This window comes from Nothoprocta perdicaria, unplaced genomic scaffold, assembly GCF_003342845.1.
Source record: "Nothoprocta perdicaria isolate Ctin4 unplaced genomic scaffold, notPer1 scaffold_9, whole genome shotgun sequence".
NCBI classification, from domain to species: Eukaryota; Metazoa; Chordata; class Aves; order Tinamiformes; family Tinamidae; genus Nothoprocta; species Nothoprocta perdicaria.
In genome coordinates, this window is record NW_020456198.1 from 8107857 (window position 1) to 8132962 (window position 25106).

The window sequence follows — 25106 nt, forward strand, 5'->3', positions numbered from 1 at the left end:
TGTGGGTTTCAGCAGAGGTGGATTTGACTGTTGCCTGCCCGCACTTTACGGGCTGCCTCGCAGTCCCACGTAGGTATCTCGTGCCATCTTGCATCTGTGTTTTGAAGCTCAGGACTCTCCAGCTGGGCCGGTTCTCATTAGTAAAAACTGAAAGCAGTGCTAATCTAGGGTAAATGCCTTGAGTACAAAGGTGCTGCAGAAAGGTGGAGTAACTGGCCCCTGCTTCTGAAATAAACCCAAATCCTCCTTTTAACTGCCAGGAGAAGTTGAATTGGAGGCTAATGCAAAGCTGAACTGTATTAAAGATTTTGCAGTAAAGTCAAGAAGCATAAATACTTGTCATTCCAGTAGAAAAGGTCAGCTATTCACTGTGGGGCGAAGCAGATAAATAGGAATTAAAGGCAGTTTCCTTATGTTTATTGTCAGATGAGCCTGGAAGTACTTTGCATTTGCCCGGTAGGAAACTTGTGGTCTAACAGTGGGAGTCTTTCTGTCTTTCAGGTTCTGTGGATGTCCTATTGTTGCTGTTGCAGCAAAGCCTGGTGGACCGGAAGCCCCAGAGTCTGAGACTCCAATAGGTGTTTCTGAATTAATTGAGGTACTTGTTGAAGAACATAATAATGCCATAAAATATGCTCAAACTTGGGAAGTCATTGGGTATGCCATGCTGTTATCTAATGCTAAGGAATTCACGCATTAATGTTTGAGTTTTAAGGGACCTAATTCTTTCGGGGGGTCCCAAAAAGGTACTTTTCTAATAGCTTGGTTTCAGTGCCTTTAAACAGCTGCATCTCAAGAAACAGCTGTCACTCGTACTGAAATGTGTTTTAAAGTTGTTAGGGATTACTAAATATAGTGAATTAAAGTAGCCTTAAATTTCTGCCAAATTATGATGAGTGTTCTTTTTTTTTAATTACCCCCAGAATTTAAGAAAACTAACGTTAGGAAGTCAGGCACTCAAGTTCCACATCTGAGTCTGTCTCCTTCGTGTGCTCAAGTGCATGAGTCTTTGTTCTGGATAAATCTGGCCTCATCCCTTGCATAGGATGGATAGGGCTCAACTAATGAGCAGGTAGTCGGTACTTTTTTTTTTTTTTTTACTCTCATTATTCAGTGTGTGGCCTTATGGCTCCATTCAAATACTGCCCTGCATTCAGAATGATTAATTTCCTCTTGGACTTTTCCTTGGCACTCATCACTGTGGTCTTGAGCGCTTGGCAAACCGTTAACTTACTGCTGAACCACCAGTATGAAATGTAGAGGTGACTTTTATCCCGCGTTTAGATTGGAAAGCTGAGGCACAAAGTCCAGTGTGTTCACTAATTTTTGATGCCAAATTTAAGGAAACAAACTCCTTCAGGACATGCTTATATACAGTACTTAACGTGTTCAGGTTACAGAACCTGCCCATTTGGATCACATTGAGAGCGCTTAGCACTTCTGTTCTCAGGTTCTGCAGTTCCTGCTTGGACAGTCTGAGGAATACGTGCAGGGATGGCTTGTGGGAAGCTTCATTTTTAAGACAGAAACACTCCACAGGAGCTCTGGTGCAGGCAAATGCAGAATCCATTCCTTACAGCAGCACCATGTGCCTTCCCCATGCAAGCAACTTTCTCTTGGCCTGCTTAGCCTTGCTCATTGCAAGGTTTGTCCCCCTGCAAGAGGTGAGAAGCACGGTCCTGGTTCAGCCTGGGCCCTAAATGGGGTAGGGCCTGGCGGGGAGAAAACAGCTGTGTAATTATGGGTATATCAGAGCCTACATGAACAGGTATAGCAAACTGATGCTTTCCCAGTATTCTTAGTTCTACCAATGTTGACTTCTCCCATAAGAACAAATTCTCAGTTTTCCAGAAAACTAAATGATGTGGTATGTTATACAGTGAAAAGCTTACACTGTGGAGGGCAGAACATTGAGAGTTACGGCTTGAGGTGGGTGGCCTTTATAGCTTCTACTAGACTTGTCATCCTTTCTGTGAATAAGCATTAGGGAAAATTATCTTTCCCTCAGTATACGTCACAGCTGCTTGCAAGCAGTGGAAAGCAGCCCTAAAACAACAGCATTATTTTTTGTAGCTTTGTCAAGGTCCAGTCTGGTTGTTGCATAAATACCTGTGAATTGCTAAAGTTAGGGCACAGCACAAATTATAAGATCTAGAGATGTGTTGCCTGGAGCAAGAGCAGCCTGGCTTGCACAAAGACAGGAGTTTCCCCGTCACTTCCAAGCACTGAATTTCACACTGGCCTTGCAGGCCCTTGCGAGCTGAGCTGGAGCACTGGGATGTGACCTGGTCTGCCAGGCTGCTCCCAGAACATCAGAGAGGTGGAGACAAGTGGGCCTTTAGTTTTGCTCTTGCCAAGGCCCAGATAGATTTATTTTGCCTAAAAACCTCCAAGGAAATGTCCATATTGCAGCTGTTTATCAACTCTGAGACTTAATAGTAGAAGAGCTGGCAAGAGCTTCAGAGTTTTATCCTCTCTGTCCTTGAGGAGACTCTCTCTCCCCATCGTTCTGCCAGTGCAACGTAGGCTTCACCTGTTGTTCATGACCTTAAAATCATATATTAAAGGCAGTGCCAGGTATATATGCTGAGGTTATAACAGCCATAGGGATCAAAGATGATTTGAGACAAGGGATGAACCAGTTCTTCTTAATCATTGTTGGGTACGTAACTGAGAAACAAAAGATTTTTCAAGAAAATGCAAATCTTAAACCTGGATTTTTGTTTCTAGAAAATGCTTCTTATATAGCTATTTCCCTTAGTGACTTGATCCTCCAAAAAAAAGTTAACATAAATCTGAAGCAAAATTTGGCTGTTTGCAAGTTTGTTCCCACAAAATCAGAGAAGCTGAAGTAGCAAAATACGCTGTAAAAATCCGCTTTTTGGAAGAGGGTAAAAAAGCAGTAGAGGGGAAGGGCAGGGGAGTTTTTGCTTTGCTGCAGTGCTTAGATGGAGCTTGGCAGGAGCTTTATCGCCGAGGCAGTTTTGCTAATCAAGCTGAATGTGCAGCACCCAATCTCTCCGCGGCAGAAAATGGAAGTGCTGCCGCGGTTAAGCGCGCATCTCCGCTGTGGAGCGGGCAGCTAGTTTGACATTGGGGTGTCCCAAGCTCGCTGGGAGATGCCTGGAATCAGTAAAACAGGGAGCTTGTTGAATCAATCATCTGCTTGCCTTCTTCTTGCTTTGTGGCTGTCAGGACTTTTCACCCAGGCATGGTGCTGCTTTTATCTTTTTGCAGGTCCTCAAGTCTCAGGCTTACCTGCCATCAAGAGACCCCTCGGGACACTTCCTTATGGCAGTCGACCACTGCTTCTCTATCAAGGGTCAAGGCACCGTGATGACAGGGACTATTCTTTCTGGCTCTGTTAGCCTTGGTGACAATGTGGAGATTCCTGCCCTGAAGGTGAGTCTCTCATTTTTGCTTCCTCCCCCAGTTTTCCTGACAGAAAGAGACACTCAACAAAGAGGGGAGTGTTCTCTACCGCTCTGAATATATTCAGTTATTTTCAGTGTCTTTGTTTTCCTGTTATTCTGCTATAAACCGAGCTTATAACAGAGAGAAACACTGAGATTTTTAAATGAGGCAGCTGATAAAGTTACCTGCTCAATTCAGTTGGATGAAGAGGCTAGGAAGCTGGTTTAGCTTAGCGTGTTACATCTTCAACTTCAAGAAAGCAACGTGGACACGTTTCCAGGATGGGACATGCCCACCGCCTGAACAGCATTTTGGGGAGGTTACTTGCATTTTAGATGTTGTACTGTGGCGAGGCAGCTTGCAAAAGCCCCTAGCTGCGAAGCCTTCCAGAGGTGGCTGGAAGCTGAGGAAGTGCCAGGAGGAGGGTAGGGACGGGCTTGATGCACATTGCCTTTGTGTGCTGGGTGTTTAATTGATGTCAGCAGGTTCAGAGAGTGCTGCGGGGATGCAGCCTGTGGCTTGCTGCAGTCTGGTGCTTTAGAGAGCATGTAGAAAGCTGAGAGGCTTTTCAATGGCCTTTGAATTGCTACTGTTTTATTTCCTTAGAATGTATTATTTCTTGAAAGACATCAAGCTACCTGCTATTTGAAATGAGCAAAGTCTATTTCACAGGTGCTGGTTTTAGGCTGCACTGACTTTCCCTTCTATTATTTGCCCTGAATGAGCCAAGACTTGAGTGTGTGGTTGGATAGGACCTTTCCAGGCCTTTACTATCCTTAAAAGCTGTTGTTAAAAGGATCTTATTTCTTTCACTAAGTGGGCATGCTGCATCCCTACCTTTGCTTGTACCTCATGGGCAGGTGAACAACCAAGTGAGGCACTGATCTCAGCTGGAGCGTTGTGCTGGTAACTGACAGTTTTAGGTCAGCCTCAGACCCTTCTGGGCTGTCCGGCACTGTGGTATTTATCACGATTACCTTTTGCTAAAAATAATCTGCATGGCACACACCGCATGATGGCTGTTTTCCCTGCCCTGCTCGCACATGCAGCCTGTTCTGGGAGCCCTGCCTTGCATTTCTGCAGGCACTAGCATTAGCTAGGACTGCAGCAGCCTCCCCTGCTTTGCCCTTGTCAGATTCCCGTCCCTTTCCCTTTGTTTCCTGCTTGCTGTCTGGGACCCGGCGGCAGGAGGGCTCCAAGGAGAGACAAGTGATTAGGAGTGCGGGGCAGTGAGTGATGCCTGCGGACCAAGGGGCCTTGCACAGCCAAGGCAGCTCCTTTCCCCTTGCTGGTCAAATTTCCTGTTGCTTTGGGCTCCAGGAGTTGGGGGAGAGACAGGCAGGTAATTATTCCTTTCAGAGGAGGAATGCGTAACCACACTGTGTAGAAGGGACTGATTAGCTCGTCATGTAGCGTCCAAGAATGTGTTGGAGAAATACATCTAGGAACTGCAGTCCATTCTCTGAGGATCAGACAAGAACGTCACAAACTTGCCTATTGCAAGAGGACATTCAAGAGCACGGTAGGAGAGACTTAAAAAACAAAAACACATTTAAGATACTTTCAGAGGTACTTAAAAAAAGCCAATGCTTCTACCCCTGCTACCTCCAGGGAGCAAGGAGGTAAAAGGCGAGTAGCAGACAAGCAGAGCAGTGATGAAGAGGAGCCAGATCACTCGGCATTAATGGCATTAACCGCTTCCCTCAAAGTTTCAATTTATTTTCAGTAAGTATTAATGGATTCATCTTCATACCAGTTTGTAAGAGGCACATCTGGGTGGGGCAGTACTGGTGAAGATCTTTGCTGGGTGTTACGGCCGGAGCAGCTTGTGAGGGCTCCTGTCGCACAGGTAGGGAAGCCAGTTGGCCAGCGAGAGGAAGCGACTTGCGAGGTTCGAGTTGTGTGTTGTGCTCTGCCCCTGCTCGCGTTGCATGGAGCCAGCCCGCGGCACCCACGCAAGGTCAGGCCTTTCTCAGGCCTACAAGGGAGCGGAGGAAGCACATTTCACAACACGCTGTGGTTTATGACTCCCTCTGACCTTTCTTTGCCCTGACCCCGTGGTAACTGAGATTGACAGCTGGTGCCCACTGGGCATTTAGGGACATTGCAAACCAGCTGCTTTTTAAATTTGAGGAACTCTCTCGCCAAATGAAGTGGCATCACTTTCCAGTTGTGCTAATGGACTGCGACGTCTTTGACCGCTTGAACCTGCACAAAGGAGGGACACAGCAATTAAAAATAAACAGTGACATTCTCAAACGCCCGTGCTTGCTCTGATTGAGGCTGAGAGCACCAGCAGAGCGTGGATTCCTTTATGCTGTTGCCTATGTAAATTGCCATCTGGGGTTGATTATCCATATAGCAAAAAGAAAAATTATATATATGTTTGGCAAAAAGCTCTGACACAGCAAACAGCGCACGATCCAATTGAGTTAGTACCATTTGTTCACTAGGACTTGAAATCCACCTTGAAGAGCGTGAACCTAGGATTTCTGCAGCAAAAACATAGTGTTGGCAGAATTCTGATTGTCCTTTAGGATTACTCTGCTGGACTTTCAGTCTCTGCAGTGCTACAGTTTATAACAGCCTATGTGACATTTTTACTTTTGCTTTCTAAAAGTTTCTGAAGCTGAATAGATGAGATTTGATTTATTTTTATTTCTTGTACTAGAGATTTGTTTTATTGGATGGATTTGGCCCCTAATTGTTTCAAAATATTTATCTAAGTATATTTTAGTGGGCATGATTTTTGAAAATTCTAGTGCCCAATTATGCCTTTTTACAACATTATTTATTTTCTGTAGGGCAAAAGTATTTCTACCTTGTGTATACAGATGAGAAGAATGACAGCAGCTTGTGAGCAGCAGCTGCTTAGAAGGCCTAAGCAGAACAGGCAAAAAAAAAAACAAAAATAACTTTTTGTTATTACCACTTTTTGCCTCCATAAAAACAAAAATAAGTGTGAAAGCTAATGCAAAATGTGGTGGGATGTGCAATCTTCATCAGTTCTGGCCAGTGTTAGTCACTGCAGCCTTAAATTGCACCATTGCAGGCACACTGGAAATGCTGCCAGATTGAGTAAAATGGACATGTTCCTGTTCAGTATGTTTGGAATTGGGCAAAATTTCCCAAACTAGTTCATATTAATCACTTCCTCTTTTTCAGAGTTGTGAAAGTATAGTAGTGTATATGGGTGTATAGTATGTGTTCTGTTTTATGGAATTATTGAAGAGAATTACAGCAAGTTGATGCAAGCTGAATGGATGGTGGATGTTAAGCTCTCCCTTGGAGCCAATGTAAGAGCAGAGTATGATGGCATTTTGTACTGCATTTTATCAGATGTCCAGGAGTGCTTTGAAGGTTGACTAGCTGTGTTATTGATAAATGGTTATGTTGATGTTTACCTGCTGGGGATCTCTTTATTTTCCCCCACTGTGTACTGGATTTGAATAATGCATCCGATATAATTCAGTACAAACAAATAATGGGCACGTACATCCACTCACTGGATCACAGGTGGGAGCAGCCTCTTGGGACATGTTTTCATCTCCTTGGTGTGGTTGAGCTGTTCCCATTGAAGGAGGAGAGGAATGTTAATAGCAAGAGCATCCTTCATTATCCCTGTGGCTTGCAGTGGACAATTGCTGCTATTAATACTGAGCTTTTCAGTCTCAAAAATTTGTATTTATGCAGTGCTGCTCATAGTCATCAAGGTGTTTCAGTAATTTGATCTACTTTTAAGAGGTCACCAGAGACATCAAGTATGAAAAACGTGAGAAACCTGCTTCTGTTCTGCTGAAGTCTCCTAGGAAAAGAGTGTCTGTTTTAACCCGTTGTGGATTCTGACTTGTCAAAGGCCTATTTCCTGTCCAATTATATTGACTTTCTGAACCCGTGAGAAGTGCCATTTTGTAAGCATGATACTTTGAGAAGCTTTATAGAATCATGTACCTTGAGCGTATGATAAGAGACCTTTTATAAGCTGCTTTGTTGGTTAGATAACCTTGGTCTGGTTTCTGGCAGATGTATTGTAGCTATTCTTGATTTAAACCACAAAATGAAACCTCCACTGCCTGACACAATAACCCAAATAGTATTTACAAGAGTGTTCTCTTCAAACCACTGTCATAATTTGAATTGCAACATGCATTTGCCTTTGCCCACATGAGCACCTCTGCTTTCTGACATCCTGAGACCTCTAATTAGTGAGCTTTAGTATATAAATGCAGCAAGAACTAGTTGCAAGGTATTTAAAGGTATTTTAAAGATTTAGACTTGCACTATTCACGTCTTGTCAGTGAAAATATTCCTGTGTAAATCTCAGAAAACATGTAGGATCAAAACCCACTGAATTACACCATGAAGACAATATATTTGTATGCAAAATGTAATGGTGGAATCTCTTAAGTATTTTTTATTACTTTTGTTTTTATTTTGCTGACCCCCATAGAGTACTCCCTCTAACAGGTTAACTTGACTGCCTTTTGTGTTGCAATTAGTAGAGCAATTACTGAATTATTCTGAATGCATTTGAGTGCTGTTTTGGAGTCTTTTTTCCAAGCTTTATTTTTTCTTCCTTGTCTGACAATGATAGAAATACCCTTTAAATTGCTAGATATATCTGCTGGGGAGGAAGCCCAGCCCACCTGGAGCACAACTTGCTTGTGAAGTCTGTTGTGCTGCCCGCCCTTGAAGTATGATGGAAAAAAAGGTGTAGTCACAGAATAGAACGTTGTTGCTGTGATAACAATCATGTCAAATAATTTGATGGGAAGCTAAGAACCACTTTCAAATAGTTGTTTTGTCACACTAATATTTTGGGAAGGCTGCTCTCCTATATAATTCCTGTGATGGTTAAAAATACTGCAATTTTCACCTTCCATTTTCCTTAGAATCTTGATAATAACTTATTGTGTGAGCATGCAGCTGTTCTGATGCATTTCAGCCGCTTTTCACCGTAGCACCATGCAGAAGAGCAGTTCAGAAAATCTGGGATGGTGGGAACTGAATTAAGGAAATGTATCAGATAAAATTGGTGCTTGGTAAGAATGCAGTTCATAATACATATTAAAATCTGTGGGTAATGAAATATAAGAATGTAAGGTCCTAAGTCAATAAATTAAGCGTATATAAATAATGTTATACATGCAGTTTAATTCAGTACCAGTGTTGAATTGTTTCTCTAAACTGTCTGCCACTTCTAAAGCATGGATTTGTTTTTTTGGAGATTTTTCTACTTTCCTAGAAAATATCAGTGTGAATCCTACAGCGTCAGCTGTGGCGTTTACTTAAAAGTAAAACATACAGGATTTGGCTCATGCTGGAAAGTACTGCTTTCTACATTTAGGATACCATCAGTTATTTTGGAAGTATTATACTCCTCAGCAGAGCTCTTTGTGGTTAAGTAAAGGATTAAAGACTTGATCCAGTGCCTGTGGAATGAAATTTAGATCTGGCAATAAAAACTTCGCAAATCTTTTTGGCTGGGTCTCATAAGAGAATAGGAGTAGCAGATGCTGAGCTCTTATAAAGATCAGTTCTTTCATTTTTATGTATATTTATGTAGCTTTTTACTGTTGTTTTTAATTTCTCTTTTTGTTCACTCTTTCAAAAATAAAGACACTGAAGGATTGCAATCTATTTTTAAGTTTGTAAGAAATATTCCTAGTTAATTTTGGATTTAAAGGTTCAGGAGGAGATGTGCATGTTGTAATTCTGTCACCGCCAACTACACGAGTGCTATGGTTCCTATTGGTAGCAGTATTTGTTAAGCAGTGTGCAGGTGCAGTAAAACAGGGAGCAAGACCTGGGCTTTGTGTTAACGTTTATTTTATTGAGGACCAGGGATAAGATATAATAGAAAGGAAGCTGAATGCATATCGTGCATTTATTACAATTCATTTTTCTGTTGGGTCAAGGCAGAAGGGAGGGAAGCCAGGGGGAGAGCAGCCAATCTGAGCGGTGCTAATCCAAACCATGCATGTGTTTTCGGAACTCGTGTGTCTAACATGATCTCTGTGGGCAGAGAAGTGTCCTGGTCAGTGCTGGTGAATTAACTCTTCAAATACTAAAATTCAGTTGCAGTTTTTCCTAGGGGTCTAGGTGTATACTATGCTTCTTGCTAGCTCGGATGGAGCCTTCTAATGCATTAGAAAAATCATCCAAAAAGTATGCAAGCTTCTCGTGGATCTGAAAAGGAGAGACTTGTGCATCAGTGCTTCTGTCCATTTAGGGTGTCTTTAAATGACTTTTTTTGGGCACACAATGGGCACACATTGGCAGCATTGCCAGAACCTGTACTGTTCTCCAAGACAAATTTTCTTTTGTACAGTTATCCCATGGTACTGTGTGGGTTGTTCCAGGTGACGTGACACACTAGCTAGTTGCATGAGACATTTTTGAAGGACATCTTTGGTGCTGCTGCTGCCACACAGGTAATTTTGCCATTAGAGCTTTGCTGCAGAGAACTGTTACTGCTTTGAGCTCTTGAAGAACTGGAGCCCTGTTTAGTGGGGTTCAAAATAATCATCTCAACTTCATTATCTGAGGAAATGAAATTACATTGTACAAGATGAACCTGATGTTTCCTTTTGATACAGTGCTTGATTTTCTTTCTTAGATAAATCAAATTACGCTTCCGTCCAGATTTCAGTAGATATTTGTCTCATGAGAACCGTTAGAAAAGCCAGAAAAAAAACTGTACAGAAATACAAGGCAGGGAAGAAATTGAGTTGAAGAGTGAACATAGGGATCTTCAGTGGCTGCTCTGGGTGCTGTGGTTTCACTAGGGCCTTTGCTACGCTCAGGGACATGGGCAGCTTCCTCACTAGCTCATGGCAGCAGCAGCCTCACGGCAAGGGCTGCTGGCACGTGGGGCTTCCAGGGGGCTTCCATGGGTCCTCCTGCTCAGCTGGTGTCGCGCTGTCCCAGCGGCTCTGGGGGCTGAAGCTCTTCGGGCACTCTTAAGCAGACGGCATTGCTGGGTTTGCCAGCGAAGTTCAGTATCCAAATACTAAGGGCTGCGGTTGGAGGAATGGAAATAGGTTCCTGCATGTCGTGCTAGCGAGTCAGCTTCAGTGCTAAGGATGCTTAAGGATAAAGAGATCCACAGGTTTCGCCCAAAGAAAACAAAAACAAGCTATAGCTAAGTATCCCAGCTTAGTAGCTAATCTTTATTACTTAAGCTTCCTTCATCTGTCCTTATTTTCACTCTGCCCATCTCACTCTATCTCCAGTTTATTTTCCGGTCTTGACACTTGTTTTTTTTGGAGGTGACTGATCTTTCCCACTTTCACTGTAGTTTGAAGTAACTTTTCCCTCCATCCTATGTCTCATCATTTGTTGTTGACATCTTAAGTAACAAGCCAGCTGTGCAGAGACACATTCCTGTGCATCTTAGCTTAAAAGCTTAGGTGTCTGAAATGGGAAGAAGTCAAGAAGAAACCTTGAAATGGCTTTTTTGAGCTCATTTCCATCAGCTGTAGCTCCAGCAGGTCTGAGGAGACAAATGGTTGCAGAGGAAAAGACCTCATGAACACTGAATACTATACCTGATGACACTGAATACTGCTGTCCTTTAGAGGGTACTTGCTGACGATGGGTAAGCAGGCTTCAGTGCCACCTCTACAGGTTACATAAACTACTGATTTCACACGGTTAACTCAAGTCTTGCACTTCTTGTTAAACAGAGCCCGGGATCCACCTAATGTGGGAACACTAATCAGTGTGTGTAACCAGTCACTGCTCCCATGGTCAAGTGTTGTCTTCCTGACTATGGAGACCCTGGCATCCAAGATGAGTTTGAAGCCAAGTTAATGGATATTGCTGTAGTAATCACAAACTTCTATCCAAATGCCTCTTGTTTAGATTTTATGGTAACTTTTTGAAGCAAAGGATGGCTGTTTTGTGTTTGCAAAAGTTGTTTGCTTAAGCGTTACTGCTGCCAGGTCATTAACTTTTTTTATTTTTATTTCTTTTAATTTATCAGGTAGAATTGTTCTTGATTCAGTTCAATTGAAAACAGACCCACATGCATGTACCCATACAGTTTGAACAGGAACCTTGTTGGAACGCTTGAATAGTAATTGGAAAGGTAACCTCCTGGATGGTAAACATAGCTTTCACATTGCATTCCTGCTGTGAATGTAACTTTAGTATGCGTAGACTTCGTTAGGGCAATGAGTAACTATCATGTTTTAAATATTTAAGTCCCAGTGCTGGAGGCTTTGGCAAGATTTCAGCAACTAGGATGAAGGAAGGGAATGTCCCTTTTTGTTCTTCCTTGCTCATGCATGTGCGGTACAATTCATGGTTGGAGCAGAAGCAGAGCAGCTCTGCGAGCGCTGCGCTCACCAAGCCGTGCTCTGTATGTCACAAAGGTCTCACATTTGGACACTGGCAAAAAAAAAAAGCAGAATCTGAGTATTGAAAACCCTAATTAACCTTACTTGACCACGACTGTTGAAGATAAACTTCTAGATTTGACTAGAGGAAGGAATAGTATAGACTAGTGAGTAGGTGCCAAGCACTGATCTAAAATTAGGCTGTCACCGGAATGCTACCTCCAGGGAATATTGTTTAAAACACCACGGGAAGTCCTCTGGATTTCATGCTTTGTACCGTGTTTGATACCCTTGCCCACCCACATTTACAAACCCCTTAAATTTAATTATGCTGTTACTGTGAAAACTACAGAGAATTGATTTTATTCTTTAAATATTTTTAGTTCCAGCTCATCACCTGAGTCTGCTTGAGTTGCCTGAGACAATAACATGCATTGCTAACTCATATTGCCCAAAATAAATGTGAAATGCATTGCTTCACCAGGATGTTACTGAAATACTGTGTTATAATGAGTGCACTTCTATGACTGAAAAAAAAAAAATAGTAGAGTCAGTGTTTACAGTATCTGCTGGAATAATCTAATTATGTAAGCTGTCCAGACAGTGTTGTGATGAGCCTGATATAAAGGCAGATGCAGATTTTCTTTTGCAGCTGAGTGAACAGAAAGCTGCCGACTCCCGGGGTCTCCACGGGTATAAAAATTAGCGTGAAAGCAGGCGCCATGAGACACAGTTGGCTTTTTTCTTTTTCCTCTAATGAATAAATAATCAAGAATAAATGTTTCACACTTCGGGAACTGTAGTTAAAAAGAGTCTCTGTAACTAATGCTTCTTTAAATATGTGCTTAAATTGACTTAAAACTGAGACCTTTGTGCAAGTTGATTTAGGAGCTCACCCATTTTTTGTCTGATGAGAGATGATACTGTGAAGAAACTATAAATACTTATAATTTTAATTTTGTAGTAAAAACATAAATAAGAATGAGAAGATGTGGTTCTATTTAATTTCTTGGTTCTATTTAATTTCTTGATTTTAACAAGCTTCCTGTTTGAGTGTAGATTTTAAAAATGCAGGAGCATGATCTACTTTTTCTCCAGTTCGTTTTTGATGATTCGAGTTGAAGATGACTTTAATTCTCGTTTGGTCAAGGTGAAATGAAGTTAAACTATTTCATATTGGTGAGATATCTTGAAAATTCATATATGGGAAAAGAGATATTAAAAAATCTTTTTGACATCAGACTTAAACTGGAAAATAAAAGGACAGGTAACATTTAGGCAGAGTTTTGTGATTACAGTGTGATTCACAAGAGAGACTTGGGCAGTTTAACTTATACATTACAAACAGTTGTAAAAACATGCCATTAGACATCACAATGTATAGTGGGCAGTGTATAGTGTTGCTTTTGAATCCATAATGATAGGTGGCTGGTGTAGTGAGTTCAAATTCACCAATCAAATATTGCATTATTGCTTATTGTTTTATTTGCAGTGCTCTCTCTGGACAGGATTTCTTCTGTTGTGCAGGGAAGTTTTAATCCTTTCATTTGTTCAGTGTCATTGTGCTACAGTTTCTTACACTGGTGCGTTTTACTAATGTCAAGATTTAGATGGACTTGAACGGACAGAACAGAGAGATGTGATCAAATTTTTTTAACTATGCAGTTACTTAAAATGTGCATTTGTGTTTTCTTGCTATTTTCCTATATATGGAAAATTGCATTTAAAGGAGCCTGTGTTTATGTTTAAATGTCATTATATTGTGTTTAATATAAAAGTGATTCTCCGTCTCAAATCAGATGATGATAACTTTCTCTTAAGTGAAGCTTTGCATAAACATACATTTGAATCTATTGAGTTTATATCTCTATTGGAATATATCCCTGTAAAAAGTGTTTGTGTATTTTCTTAATGTTTCGTGTCGTGATAGCATTTCTTGGGAACCTTTGTTCAGAACGTGAATTAATTTGTTTTATCTCAATTTTTAAAAAGCAGTGGCAGTTGTACTAGATTCCTTGGCTTCACTGTGAGCTGTGAATAGTGGACTATAAACATTTAATAGTTTCAAAAGAAATGTCTGTGATACTGCCATATCTGCAATGTATTTCTGTAAAGTTATAAAGAAGATTTTCTTTCACAACTGTGTGATAAAGGCCGAGCTTTAGGGCCTGGTTCAGGTTCTGTTCAGTTGTCGTTACGGCTTAATTTGGTGCTTAGCTTCTCCTCCAGCCAATCTTCAAGGTGTAAGATTCATTTATGTCCTATAGAGCCCAAGCTCATTGAGGTGCCCTCTCCTCGGAGCTGCTCCATTGCTGCATCAAGATCTTTTTTCCCTGACAATATTGTTAGGTTCACACTTGAAGTGTTTAGCTATTCCCTTCGAACTGCATGTACAAAAATGTAGAGGGCTTAAGGAAAACAAAACAAGAAGTGTTTTACAAAAGCTTGAATTTGCTCAACTTCATCAATTATTTTTAATATTAAAGTCAGCAGATGGAGCCAAAGACTTGTAGAAAAATTACTTGTGCTTGACTGTATATTAAACCACAAAACCCACACAGTTTAACTAATAGCCCTTCCAGTGAAATTTGTAATAGCAAGGCTATTGAAGCCTGGGGCTAACGCTCATTCTGGCTTCCCTATTTCCTACTGCATGTGCTCACCCCTTCACACACTGGCTGTCTAACAAGTCTAGAGAGCAAAATCAGAGTTGGAACCTGATTTTCTTTGCAGATTTCTATCTTTGTGAGTCTTTTCTGAAGCCTTCATCACCACTTTATCAGAAAAATGATATTATGCTCTGTCAATATTTTCATTTCTCCTATGAGTGCAGTAATTGGAATCCTCTCTTGACGGTTAGATTGGAATTCATTACAACCTCATTTTTGTTACTGCATGGTTGGTGTAAGATACCAAGTTTTGTCTTTTTCCTCTCAAACAACTAAAATTGGCCTTTGCCTCACGTGGGTCAGATTTCATGCTGTAACAGGTTGTCCTGTGCTTTTATTGAACGTTACCGTCCTTTTAGGCTCTGAAAAATAAGAGGGTAAAATGCTTTGCAAGCAGTATGCAATTAATGCTACATTAACATTTTAAATAAATAAATAAATAAATGCATCTACCTTTTGCAGCAAGGAGGGATAATTGCCTACCATAGTTATAAAATGTATTATTTAAATATTTAAATATTGATGGTTTGGACAGAACAGAGACTATTCCAGTGCATCTTCTTTTGTCTTTCAGTAAAGATCGAAATTGAAAATTTATGTGCCTAATGGCAGCTGTTGTAATTACAACTGCTAAATTTCATTTTTAAGACTATGGCTCCTAAAAATCAAATTCTGTGAAAATCTGAGATGTATCCATTTATCCTTGGAGTATAAATTGGTTTATAAGTATGTTTAGGTAATGCATGTACTCTGGTTTTGTTCACCTTAATTTTGATGATGCTTGAAGTTGGGTCTCTGGACTTTGGAGCAAGCACCTACTTACAGTGGCTTTGCAAGCATTGCTTGGTGGCCTAGTTAAAAGCTTTCCCTATTTGTTTCTTTATCTGAACTCATCTAAGCTGAAATTATCATTTCCGACACTCGTCCTGTTCAGAAACAGCGATAAAACTTCAACCAGTTGTACCAGCTTGCTGACTTCTCTAATCAGTATTGACTGTAATAGCAAGAATTTCTAACTGTGCCTTATTCTTTTGAATGATATAAATACTACTTAGTTTCAGATTCACTCCTAACTTACTGCAAGCATTTCCATTTTCCTCCCTAAAGTATCCAGTCACTTGCAATATATTTTTTTTCCAATCTTGAAGTTGTACCATAAAACATAGGACTGCAGGGTGCTCCTCAAATTATATCTTGCTCTTGTCTCCTAAAAATGCAAGTAACGGCATTTTGAAATCTCACTAGGATGGGTATCTTCTGTGTTCGTGTTCAGTGCAACAGAATGGTAATGCATTTGAGATCAGAGACGATGCAAACTTGTGACATAGGGAGCCACTTCTTTTCTTTTCAGAATTTAAAAGCAACTTCTGGATATGCAGTCCAGTCTAGCGCTGATTTCCACAGAGATAAACACAGATCTCCTCTGTGTAATACTGCTCTGAAAGATTAGAGCAAGTGCTGTTTTGGTTTTGGAGAGAATGTTTTGGCTAATGAAGAACAGTTGGTAGATATGGTGGCCACCGAAGTAGTGGCTACGTAGAGAAGACACTATGAAAAGCTGCAGCAACTAGTTGGTGTATTCAAAGTTGCAAACTTCTTGTGAGATTTTGCTTATATCACACTTAAAAATGCTTTTGTGACCTTTTATATCTATCCTAGTCTTAGCGGTGAATAAACCTGACTAGGCGCTTCTGAATTTTGTACAGTTTTTCTCAGGATGGCTGCCTCCGTAGTGTGTGGCTTTTTTGTCCTCAGGCATTTCTTAATCATTTTAAATTGGAAAGGTACATACAATTACAGCATGTTTAATAATATATCAAGAGGGAAAGAGGTGATACAGTTTTGCACTATTTAAACATTCACAATCCAGTCTAGTATTTTAGAGAATGGTGACTATGGAGACTTAATAGTTACAGTGGAAAAACCTGCAAACGAGGAAATCTGATCGTGAAGGAATACTGCAAGAGATCTGTTTTAAAATTTAAAAAAAAAACCCTAAAGAATATACCAAGTAAAGAAAAGATTTTTGCATTTCTGCATTGGTGGATAGACTGGATTTGCATTACTTTTAGACTGGATCCAGTGAACTTTGTGTTTCTTGTGGCCTGCACATTATGCATTAAGCAAAGGTTTTGGCCCTGCAGACTGTTGAGGAGTCACAGCAGCAGCCTTAAAAGTTTGGAGTGTGCAAGTAAGGCAAAAGTTTAACATCTCAGATGGCCATTTCAGCGAAGGCCATTTCAGCGAAGGCCATGGCACCTGTGATAGGATAGGGGATAAACAGGAAACCTTGTAGGATAAGAGAGAAAAGATTCTGAAAAGACGTCTCGAAAGGTGCAGAAAAAATATGCATAGGTGGAAAAGGGAGAGAAGAAGAAAAGTGGTATTTGTAATGTCATGGTGCTGCGTAAAGCACTAGGAGATTGTGCTGTGGCATGTGAGATGTGTTACAGTACTCGTGTTCACCCGCTCATGGGCTTCACGTTGTTCTCCACACCTTTCCAAGCTCCTGTGCTTGGCAATACGTTGCCAAGTATTTTTGCAAGGGGGCTGTAGTGGCACCTTCTGTGTTACTCATACACATATTGTACCTTGGGGAACAGATTTTTAACTTGCTTCGTGGGCCACGTGTAGTTTCCTTTTAGAAAAACCATAATCAATTAAAATGCTTTATAAATTGTGGACTCTTTTCCTCCTCTTCCTCCTAAGTGAGGACTGTTTACTTACTGTAGGTGTGTAAACACCTAGAGCAGATCTTCCTTCACCTTTCTGGGAACATCTTTTAAATTAGCAACCAAAACAATACATAAATTAAACATACACACAAAAAAATGAATTTTGCTTATAGTTTATGCTGCATATTCTGGTAACATCAAATTATCTGGGAGGATCCTGTTGTGAATCCACCATAATTCAGCAGTATTAGTACTAGAAAATTCTCTGCAGAATGTGTTTGATTACTGAATTGCAATGTGTTTTGCATGGCCTGCATTTCTGTTACAGGTGTCTGTGATTCCTGATACTGGAAAAGGATGTACCTGTGGTTAACTCAGAAATTAATTTGTATAAGTGCTTAAAAATCCTGGAATACATTGATGGAAGTTGTAATTGGTTTGGATCTTGGTGAAAGTTTGAAAATTATGTAAGTAGGTGTGTCACTAAATATACAAGAGCAGGGGAAGGTGTAGAAATATTTATTCATCTGATGACAGCTGAGCAGTTTAGGCGAATAAAAATGTGTTAAAAGAGTTTGGAAATCTTTCATTTGAGTATAGCTCTTGGCTATCACTGTCAGAATATATCTTGTAGGCTTTGCAGCCCTCATCAGGAATTACTTCTTTTACAATCAAATCCTGTTCTTTGTTTTTTCTTTTTTTTTGTTGTTTGTTTTTTCTTTTTTTTTCCCTATCAAATTGGACAGCTCTTCCATAGCAAGTTAACAAATCCTTGAGAGTCCAAGAAGTCCCAACTCTGCTTCTCTTGCAATCGCTTGCTGTAGCAGAGGTGGGAGCCCCTTTTCATGAGTTAATCAAAAAGACCTATGCAAACAAGCAAGAGGATTTTTTCCCTCAATCAGTCACTACAGTTACAGAGCCTGACATTGTTAGGTGAACCCTCGTGATCTCACAGGCTACTGCGTATTCCTGTGTGCCAGACCTCTCTTAATAAAAGTGGGGGGCACCGCATACCCAAATTCAGAGCAGCTGTCACAGCTGGCTGTGGTGAGGTTTGGTCAAGACCCTTTGAACTTTTTATTTCACACTAATCCCATTTAGTGTGATCAATATATGGACCTCCAGCTCCTCGGTCTGTTAATTAGGTGTCAAGTGTTGGGCTGGCTGGTGTCAGGCTGTAAAATCCAAACACAGAAGAGGCTATCAGTAGGGAAGTGAAGTGTTTATTGTCTGCTGCATAGGAGCCATTGGTTCTGCAAAAACTCCCTTCCTATCCCGAGAGGTCCTTAGGGATCTCTAGTGCCTTTTGTTTCTCAGTAACGTAAACATAGAGTTAACTAAGTGTTTTACCAAAAATGTTGTGGCTGGAGACTGCAGAATTGTGCCTAAGATCGAATTCGGCTAATAACTTGATGTTGGGACACTCCTTCTCCCTTTCCAAGCCCCGTTAATAGAAGTGCTTATCAACCGGGTACTTGCTTGCAATGCGTTAAGATGAGAACTATTTCTTGTTTTTCTTTAGATATGTCTAAAATAAAGCTTCTCATAAGACTTTACCTGTGTTTATTTTAACTTGTGCTTTATAACACTCGGGGAATAGACAGGATGGCCAAGACCTTCATTTCCTTCATGTGAAAGAATCTTGGGAGATTTTTGAACTCCCCCATCTTCAGTTCTTCATCATCCAGGGAAGAGTAAATATGTAGAATAATATTTCAGCTTTCATACATTTTGGGTTCCTTTATTTCAGTCCTCCAGTGACAGAAACTACTGGGGAGTTCTGAGTAGTTTGTTTCATCTCCTTTGAAGAAAAACTTAAATTTATAATCCCAGATCAGACCTTTCCTATAACTCATACAACTCATCCTGTTAACTGTTTTAATATATGGCACCACTATTTCATTAAACAACATCCAGGAATAATTAGTTCAGCAACGATGCCTCGGAACAAAAGCCCTTGATTTCGTTTAGCTTTATAAGTTGGTCTCTTTTGATCTGCAAGAGCACATCTGGGGCCTTTAAGAAAGCAGAAAGAAAAATATTAAATGTTTAGTAAGGCCCTTGGTGAAGGTTTTCAAAGCACAGTAACCCTTTGGTACCAGGATGTAGCTCAGAGGCAAAAAAAAAAAAAAAAAAAAAAAAAAAAAAAAAAAATGGAATCTTTGTAGAAGTATGCAAATACACTATATATATATATATATAAAAAAAAAAAAAAAAGTGTGAATTTCTTATTTCATAAGATACCGTATGGCAGCTCTCTATGGTAACTGCTGTTTCTGCTAGCAGCTGACCATTATATTCTAACTTTGTTATTTCCAACTTCATAAGGTGCAATTTCTTCATCTTTACCCCTTTTTTTCCTGCTTCCTTTTGCCCTTCACCCTTCTTCGCTCACTTGCACGTGAGTAAATGTATCCAAATCATCATTATAAACCTGACTTTGCTACCAAGCATCTGTGTGCTGGAATTGCTTTTGCTCTATCGAACTTTATACTGCTTTGTTCCTTTAATAGCCTAGCATTATTTGTCAAGGTGGTAGGGATAAATTCATTTGTTCTTTCTTTAGACTCAGCTGCTGAGATTTTGAGAATATTGTACAATGCACAGGATACAAATTCACTTGTCTAATCCTAAACACTGGTGCTGGCTTGGATTAGACATTGCAGTCCAATTGTGTAAAATTTAACATTTAAATCCTACCTCAAGGAAAAGTTATAAGATTTGGTATACCCATTGTTCTTAATTTCATAAAATGAAAAGGATTATTGCGGAAGGTACTCAAGTCTGAAAAGTTACTTGTGCCTTTTTCCTTCTCCTCTCACCGCGGAGGTGGCCTTTGTTTTGATTATAATTAGAACAAAGAATTCACTAGGAGTAGCAACCGTGTCATGATTTGTACTGGTGGACATAGTTGTTTGCTTGTTTGATGCTGCATTGCACTGGACTGCTGTTGGAGTTTAAGTCCAAGTATCTTCTAGAATATATAGGTATGCAAATCACCACGATTGCTGTTAACATTTGCCACAACTAATAAATCCTACCTGATTTCTTTATACTTATTAGTCACTTTTGTTTCATTGAGTGTATATCATGACTTTCATTAATAAGGGCTTATTTTAGAGAAAGGACAGGAGAATTTTGTTCATGGAAAAGAAAACAGCATAAGAAGTTAGTTCTTATTTTTTTCCCTTGGCTTGTCAAAACAGAAGTGAACAGACCTGAAAATATTATTTTTCATTACAGATTTTATTTTTAAATGCAGCTTTCTGTTCACTTTGTGTTTGTTTTCCTTCGTGAGCCTTTAACTCCAAGGTTATGACCTAATACTGACCTCCCTCTTTCCACTCTCAATTGCTTTTGACCTACTCCATTAAGTAAAAAGAAATAACCTAACAGAAGGGTAACCAGATCACTGCTACCACACCAAGGAAACAGGCAGGCTTTGGGATGCTCTTCTTTAATCTCTCTATCCACAGAGCCTTCATTTTAATTTGCAAAATTGAACCCAGATCGAGAGCAGTAAAGCCTGAATACAGTAAATATTCATGCCTCAGTGATCTAGAGTGGCTCCATTACATTTCAGAGATTGGGAGAATTACCTTTTGGATTATGTATATTCATGGGCTGATTTTTATTTGAGATATAATATTACTCACGTAGGGCTACATGTCACACATTCTACCAAAACCAGCCTTCTCACAAAGCTCCAAATGTTCCTTACATGTAAAAGTTTTACTTCTTTAGCCTATAGTTCCCCCCTTTTATGCTTTTCAAAGACTGGTAGTAAACAAAATTCTTTTAAAGAAGAAGGGAAAAATTCCCAGTAGAAATTTTTCTATAAAACCTTCAACCCTATGTTTACTGTGATATATTCTTTTGTGTGTGACTTTGAAGTCTTCAGATAAAAGTATTATTATTGTTCTAAACCAAAATCCATTAAAAAAAGAAAAAGGCAATTCATTTGTGGAAGAACAGCATTCTGGAGAGCTTTTCTTAACCTATCTTTGCATTGATTTTGATTTCCTTTTGGAATTTTCATTTGAAAAGTATTTTTGAAAATCTGCAGTGAGTTTACTTGGTATGTAAATGGTAAACTTAGTCCACATCATAGTTCTGCTATGGGCCTGAGACTGCCTAGTTCCTTGTTATTAATGGCCAGTAACATTGGCATTAAATGTGTGTCTTATTTTTTGAACAGAGGGACAGTACAAATGCTGCCACTTAGAGTTAAGGTCACAAGACACCTTAGGATGTCTTGTTCAGTTACCTAAAACTTGGATCCGACTCCTTTTGAGATGAAAGGATTCCTGCATGGAAGTCTGTCTGCTTCCTTCCTTCCCCACTGGAATTGAGGGTTAATGCCGTCTCGTATCTGAAGGGTGGCACAGATTGCTGAACTCTAGTAAATAGCAAAATATTGCAGTAAGAAAGCATATGCACAGTACAGGAAAGAGATTTGATGGTGTAGAGTATATGATTAATGGCAGTTCAGTTATGAAAATAAGGTAAATATAGTATCTTGTTCACTAAGATGCATTCAGCCTGTGCATGGAATGGAGCAGGTTTTGTTGAAAAGGTTTGTGAAGTTACACGTTTAAAGTGTACAGGAGAATGGATGTGCAGAAAAGGTCACTAAACATTATATGCAAAATTTTAATACTTGCTAATTTTTGATTTGTGAATGTGTGTGAATATAGCTTATATGTAGTTGAAATTATGGCATTAAAGCAGCGCAGTATGAGAATAAAATCAGTGACCTTTTTTATTTACCGAGTGCATAGCCACTTTAGTGGCTGTGAAAGGAATTCAGGGGATTTTAGTAACCCCTTTTACGTTGTTTTATTCCCTTGTTGCAGTGTAGGCTATTCAGTCTGTGCAATATTTTATCAAGAAGGAAGAGTAACCTAAAAATTTGATAGCATGGGTGTGGGATTAGATCAGCACCACAGGGACCATACAGTGATGCCCTCAAAAATTTTAGTTTAAGACTGAGCTGAAGAATTATCTGAAAAGAGTAAGCTAAAATATTTGAAATATTTCCTCCAGATGCTCTATGACTTTCCTATCTGGACACAAAGTGAGGACATGGTCAACAACAGGTTTTAGAGATATTCCAGAGTGTTTTCTGGCTGTTTCAGGTTTCTCCCACTTGTAGTCGGTCCTAACTACCATCTTGCCGTGGACAATCGAAACAGATGGCTTGTCACATTTGCGTACAGAGACAAGCCTTGCATCAGGTAATTGCTGTTTAAGGACATACTGTTGGCACCTCCTGTTTTGTCTTGGCTTTGTGCTTTTCTGGCATTGCTGATTGAACACCTGTGGAACTCCTAATTTCATTGTGATATGTGATCCCCAAAGGCTCAGAGAAGGAAAAATATCAACATATATATTCCTTATCTTTTTCAAATAGGAACTCGTTTTGTGGATGGAGTAGGGTCAGGAACTCAACTCATGAGTTCCGAACGCTCCTTGCTTCTCTCTTTGCTTTCGCTGCCTACGTGTCCCTTGACGCTTTTGATCAGGTAGGCTTTGTTGCCTTTGGTAAAATGTCATGCGCGCCTGTGGGACTCAGCCTTGCTTCTAAATGGCCATTCCTCATTTGTAAAAGAGAACTTGGCATGCTCTTGTTTTAGAGGACTCATAAAACAATTTGTTTAAATGTTAAGTACTGTTTTATGCTTCAATTTGAGCTTTACCTAATATCAGTACATGAACTTACACAAAGGATGACTGAAAAATAAAAATTGCCATAGTCTTCATGGCAAATGGTTGTATTTCTGACAATGTAGCTTGATACCCCGAGACCACCAAGAAGTAGTAGAAATTGGAAAATGAGATGTCTTATTTGGAATTGTAATAGCACAGTGGGGAGGAAGCCTCTTCTTTTCAAAAGCAACAAATAATGGATGCTCTTTGATGCAGTTGGGCCTTGGTTTGCTCCTGCGCTTCCGCTGCAGGCAGACGGTTGTACTGCATGGCATTAAGGTGGTGTTTCTCGTACTGAGATATATGTAGGTAGCCTGTGCCTTGCACACTTCTTTCCCGGTTTGCATGCTGGTTCAGTCAAGCTTGTTCTTGTCTTTTTAAACCTCAGGAAACCATGCTTTCTTTATTTAATATTTACTGTTCCTTTTCAGATGCAAGTTTAAAGATGTAGCTCCTGCAGTTGGACTCTCAGACGTTTTAGAAGTCCTCTGTAGTTGAAATATGAGGTGCTTCTTTTTTTCCCAACACATATAATACTTTTATAAATACTGCATTTATAATCCATTTCCCTCTAATGGATTATTAATAATTATTTATTCTAACTTGCAATTTCTCATGAGCATTACAGGAAAAGTATGTTGCTCTATCTCTTGTATCAGAAAGATGTTCTTGGAGCACTGGGAGGCAGCAGGATGGCTAGGTTCTTATCTGAACGATAGCTATGAGCAATGGCACATGGCTGATAACTTAATGGAAGTTGGATAAATAAAGGAAAAGAAGCTCTGACATATCAGGGGAAAAAGTCATTAGTGGACAATTTCTGTATCCTGTTTTCTATTAGTCTGTCCCAAATTGCTTTGAAAATCTTAGTGGTCTTTTCCTTTGGTCTTCAAATAACAGGTTCTCTTCTTATATTGAATACATTTGTTTATCTCAAGGGCTGAACTGTTTGGGTGCTTTTAATTTCTGCTTTGCATTTTTTTTTTTAATCTGCATTTGAACACATGTGCATCTCCCAGGCATCTTCCTTCTCACCCTCTTTTACAGACCTTTACATAATGCTTTAGGAACACTAATGCGATTATCCACATTAAAAATAAAATAAAGCAAATCCCATTGTAAATGATGTAAGATTTCAGCGCATGGCTCTGGATTTATATGATGAGATATAGTCAACTTGCCTGTGCCATAGTTAGAAAGCAAAATGCGAGCAACTCTCTAATTTTGGTTTGTAGTCTTTATAGTGCAATCTAAGTTTTCTGTTTACCTCTGCTGTTTCATGCAATAAAGTCTTTTTTATTATTGTTGTTATTGTTATTATTCCCATATTAATTTTCCTGCCTTATTGGCCTCTTGGAACAGAGCTTGTGGTGGGTTAATAATACACTGTGCAGCACGTGAATGCTTTTCCAGTTGACTCCAACACTGGAACAGGCTTGGGCATTAGGAAGCCGTTTTCCAGGAGGGAATTACACAGTATCCTAGACTTCTCCTGGACTTGTGTTAGAGACTTAACATGGCACTAGCAGCAAAAATTACTAAGGAGGCTGCAAAAATGCTTTTTTTGGGGCCAGTTGAGAGCCTGTCCCAGGTGCAGGAGGTTGTGCTGGCTGCAAAGAGTGGGGTTTGGGTTGCATGAGGTACAGGAGCTTGTGAACTGCCCTGGGCCCGTCACAGCCGGTTGCAGCTGGTTCTAACCGGTTGCAGCTGGTTCCAGCTACCCCCACCCAAACTGTAGCTGGTCATAAGACACCTGGTACCGCAGTGCTCAGATACCTTGAGAGGGGGTTGTGGTTGGTGTGGAGGAGAGGTGTGGGTGTGAGGAGGAGAAAAGGAAAGGACAAGGGAAGGCACAAGGAGGAGCTGAGGGAGAAGGAGCAGGAGGAGCCATGTTAGAAGGTACAGGAGGAGCTGTGTGCGAAGGTGCAGGTTGGGGCATGAAAATGGGGCGCGGGAGACACCTCTACAGGGCAGAGGCTGTGGTAGGACCAGGGACGTCCCTGAAGCCCCATGGTGGAGCAGCCGAAGAGCAGGAGGCTGCCATGCGCCAGCCCCGACCTCCTCCCCTAGGGCTGTGGGAGCAAAGCCCAGCCTGGGGGGGTACAGAGGGGAGGATTTCCCTGCTGACTGCTTGGCTTTTGTTTTCTTTGTTTCCTAATATCCAAATCAATAACAAAAGCTTGTTCATTGACAATAAATTCAAATTCCAGCCACAATTATAGCATGTGTCTGTTGCGGACAGTGGCATTTTAGAATTTTATCTTCTTATTGAAGTAGTTTAATGCTGAGAAATGTGG

At 40.2% G+C, this 25106-nt stretch overlaps 1 protein-coding gene across 1 annotated transcript in view; it reads left to right on the plus strand.

Moving 5' to 3' along the window:
- The window catches only part of EEFSEC (eukaryotic elongation factor, selenocysteine-tRNA specific), a 103520-nt gene that overhangs the window by 26082 nt on the left and 52332 nt on the right, over positions 1–25106 (plus strand). The window contains exons 3-4 of the mRNA XM_026052564.1: positions 502–598; positions 3238–3402. Of these exons, the coding sequence (XP_025908349.1) occupies positions 502–598; positions 3238–3402 (262 nt within the window). The remainder of the gene's footprint in view (positions 1–501; positions 599–3237; positions 3403–25106) is intronic.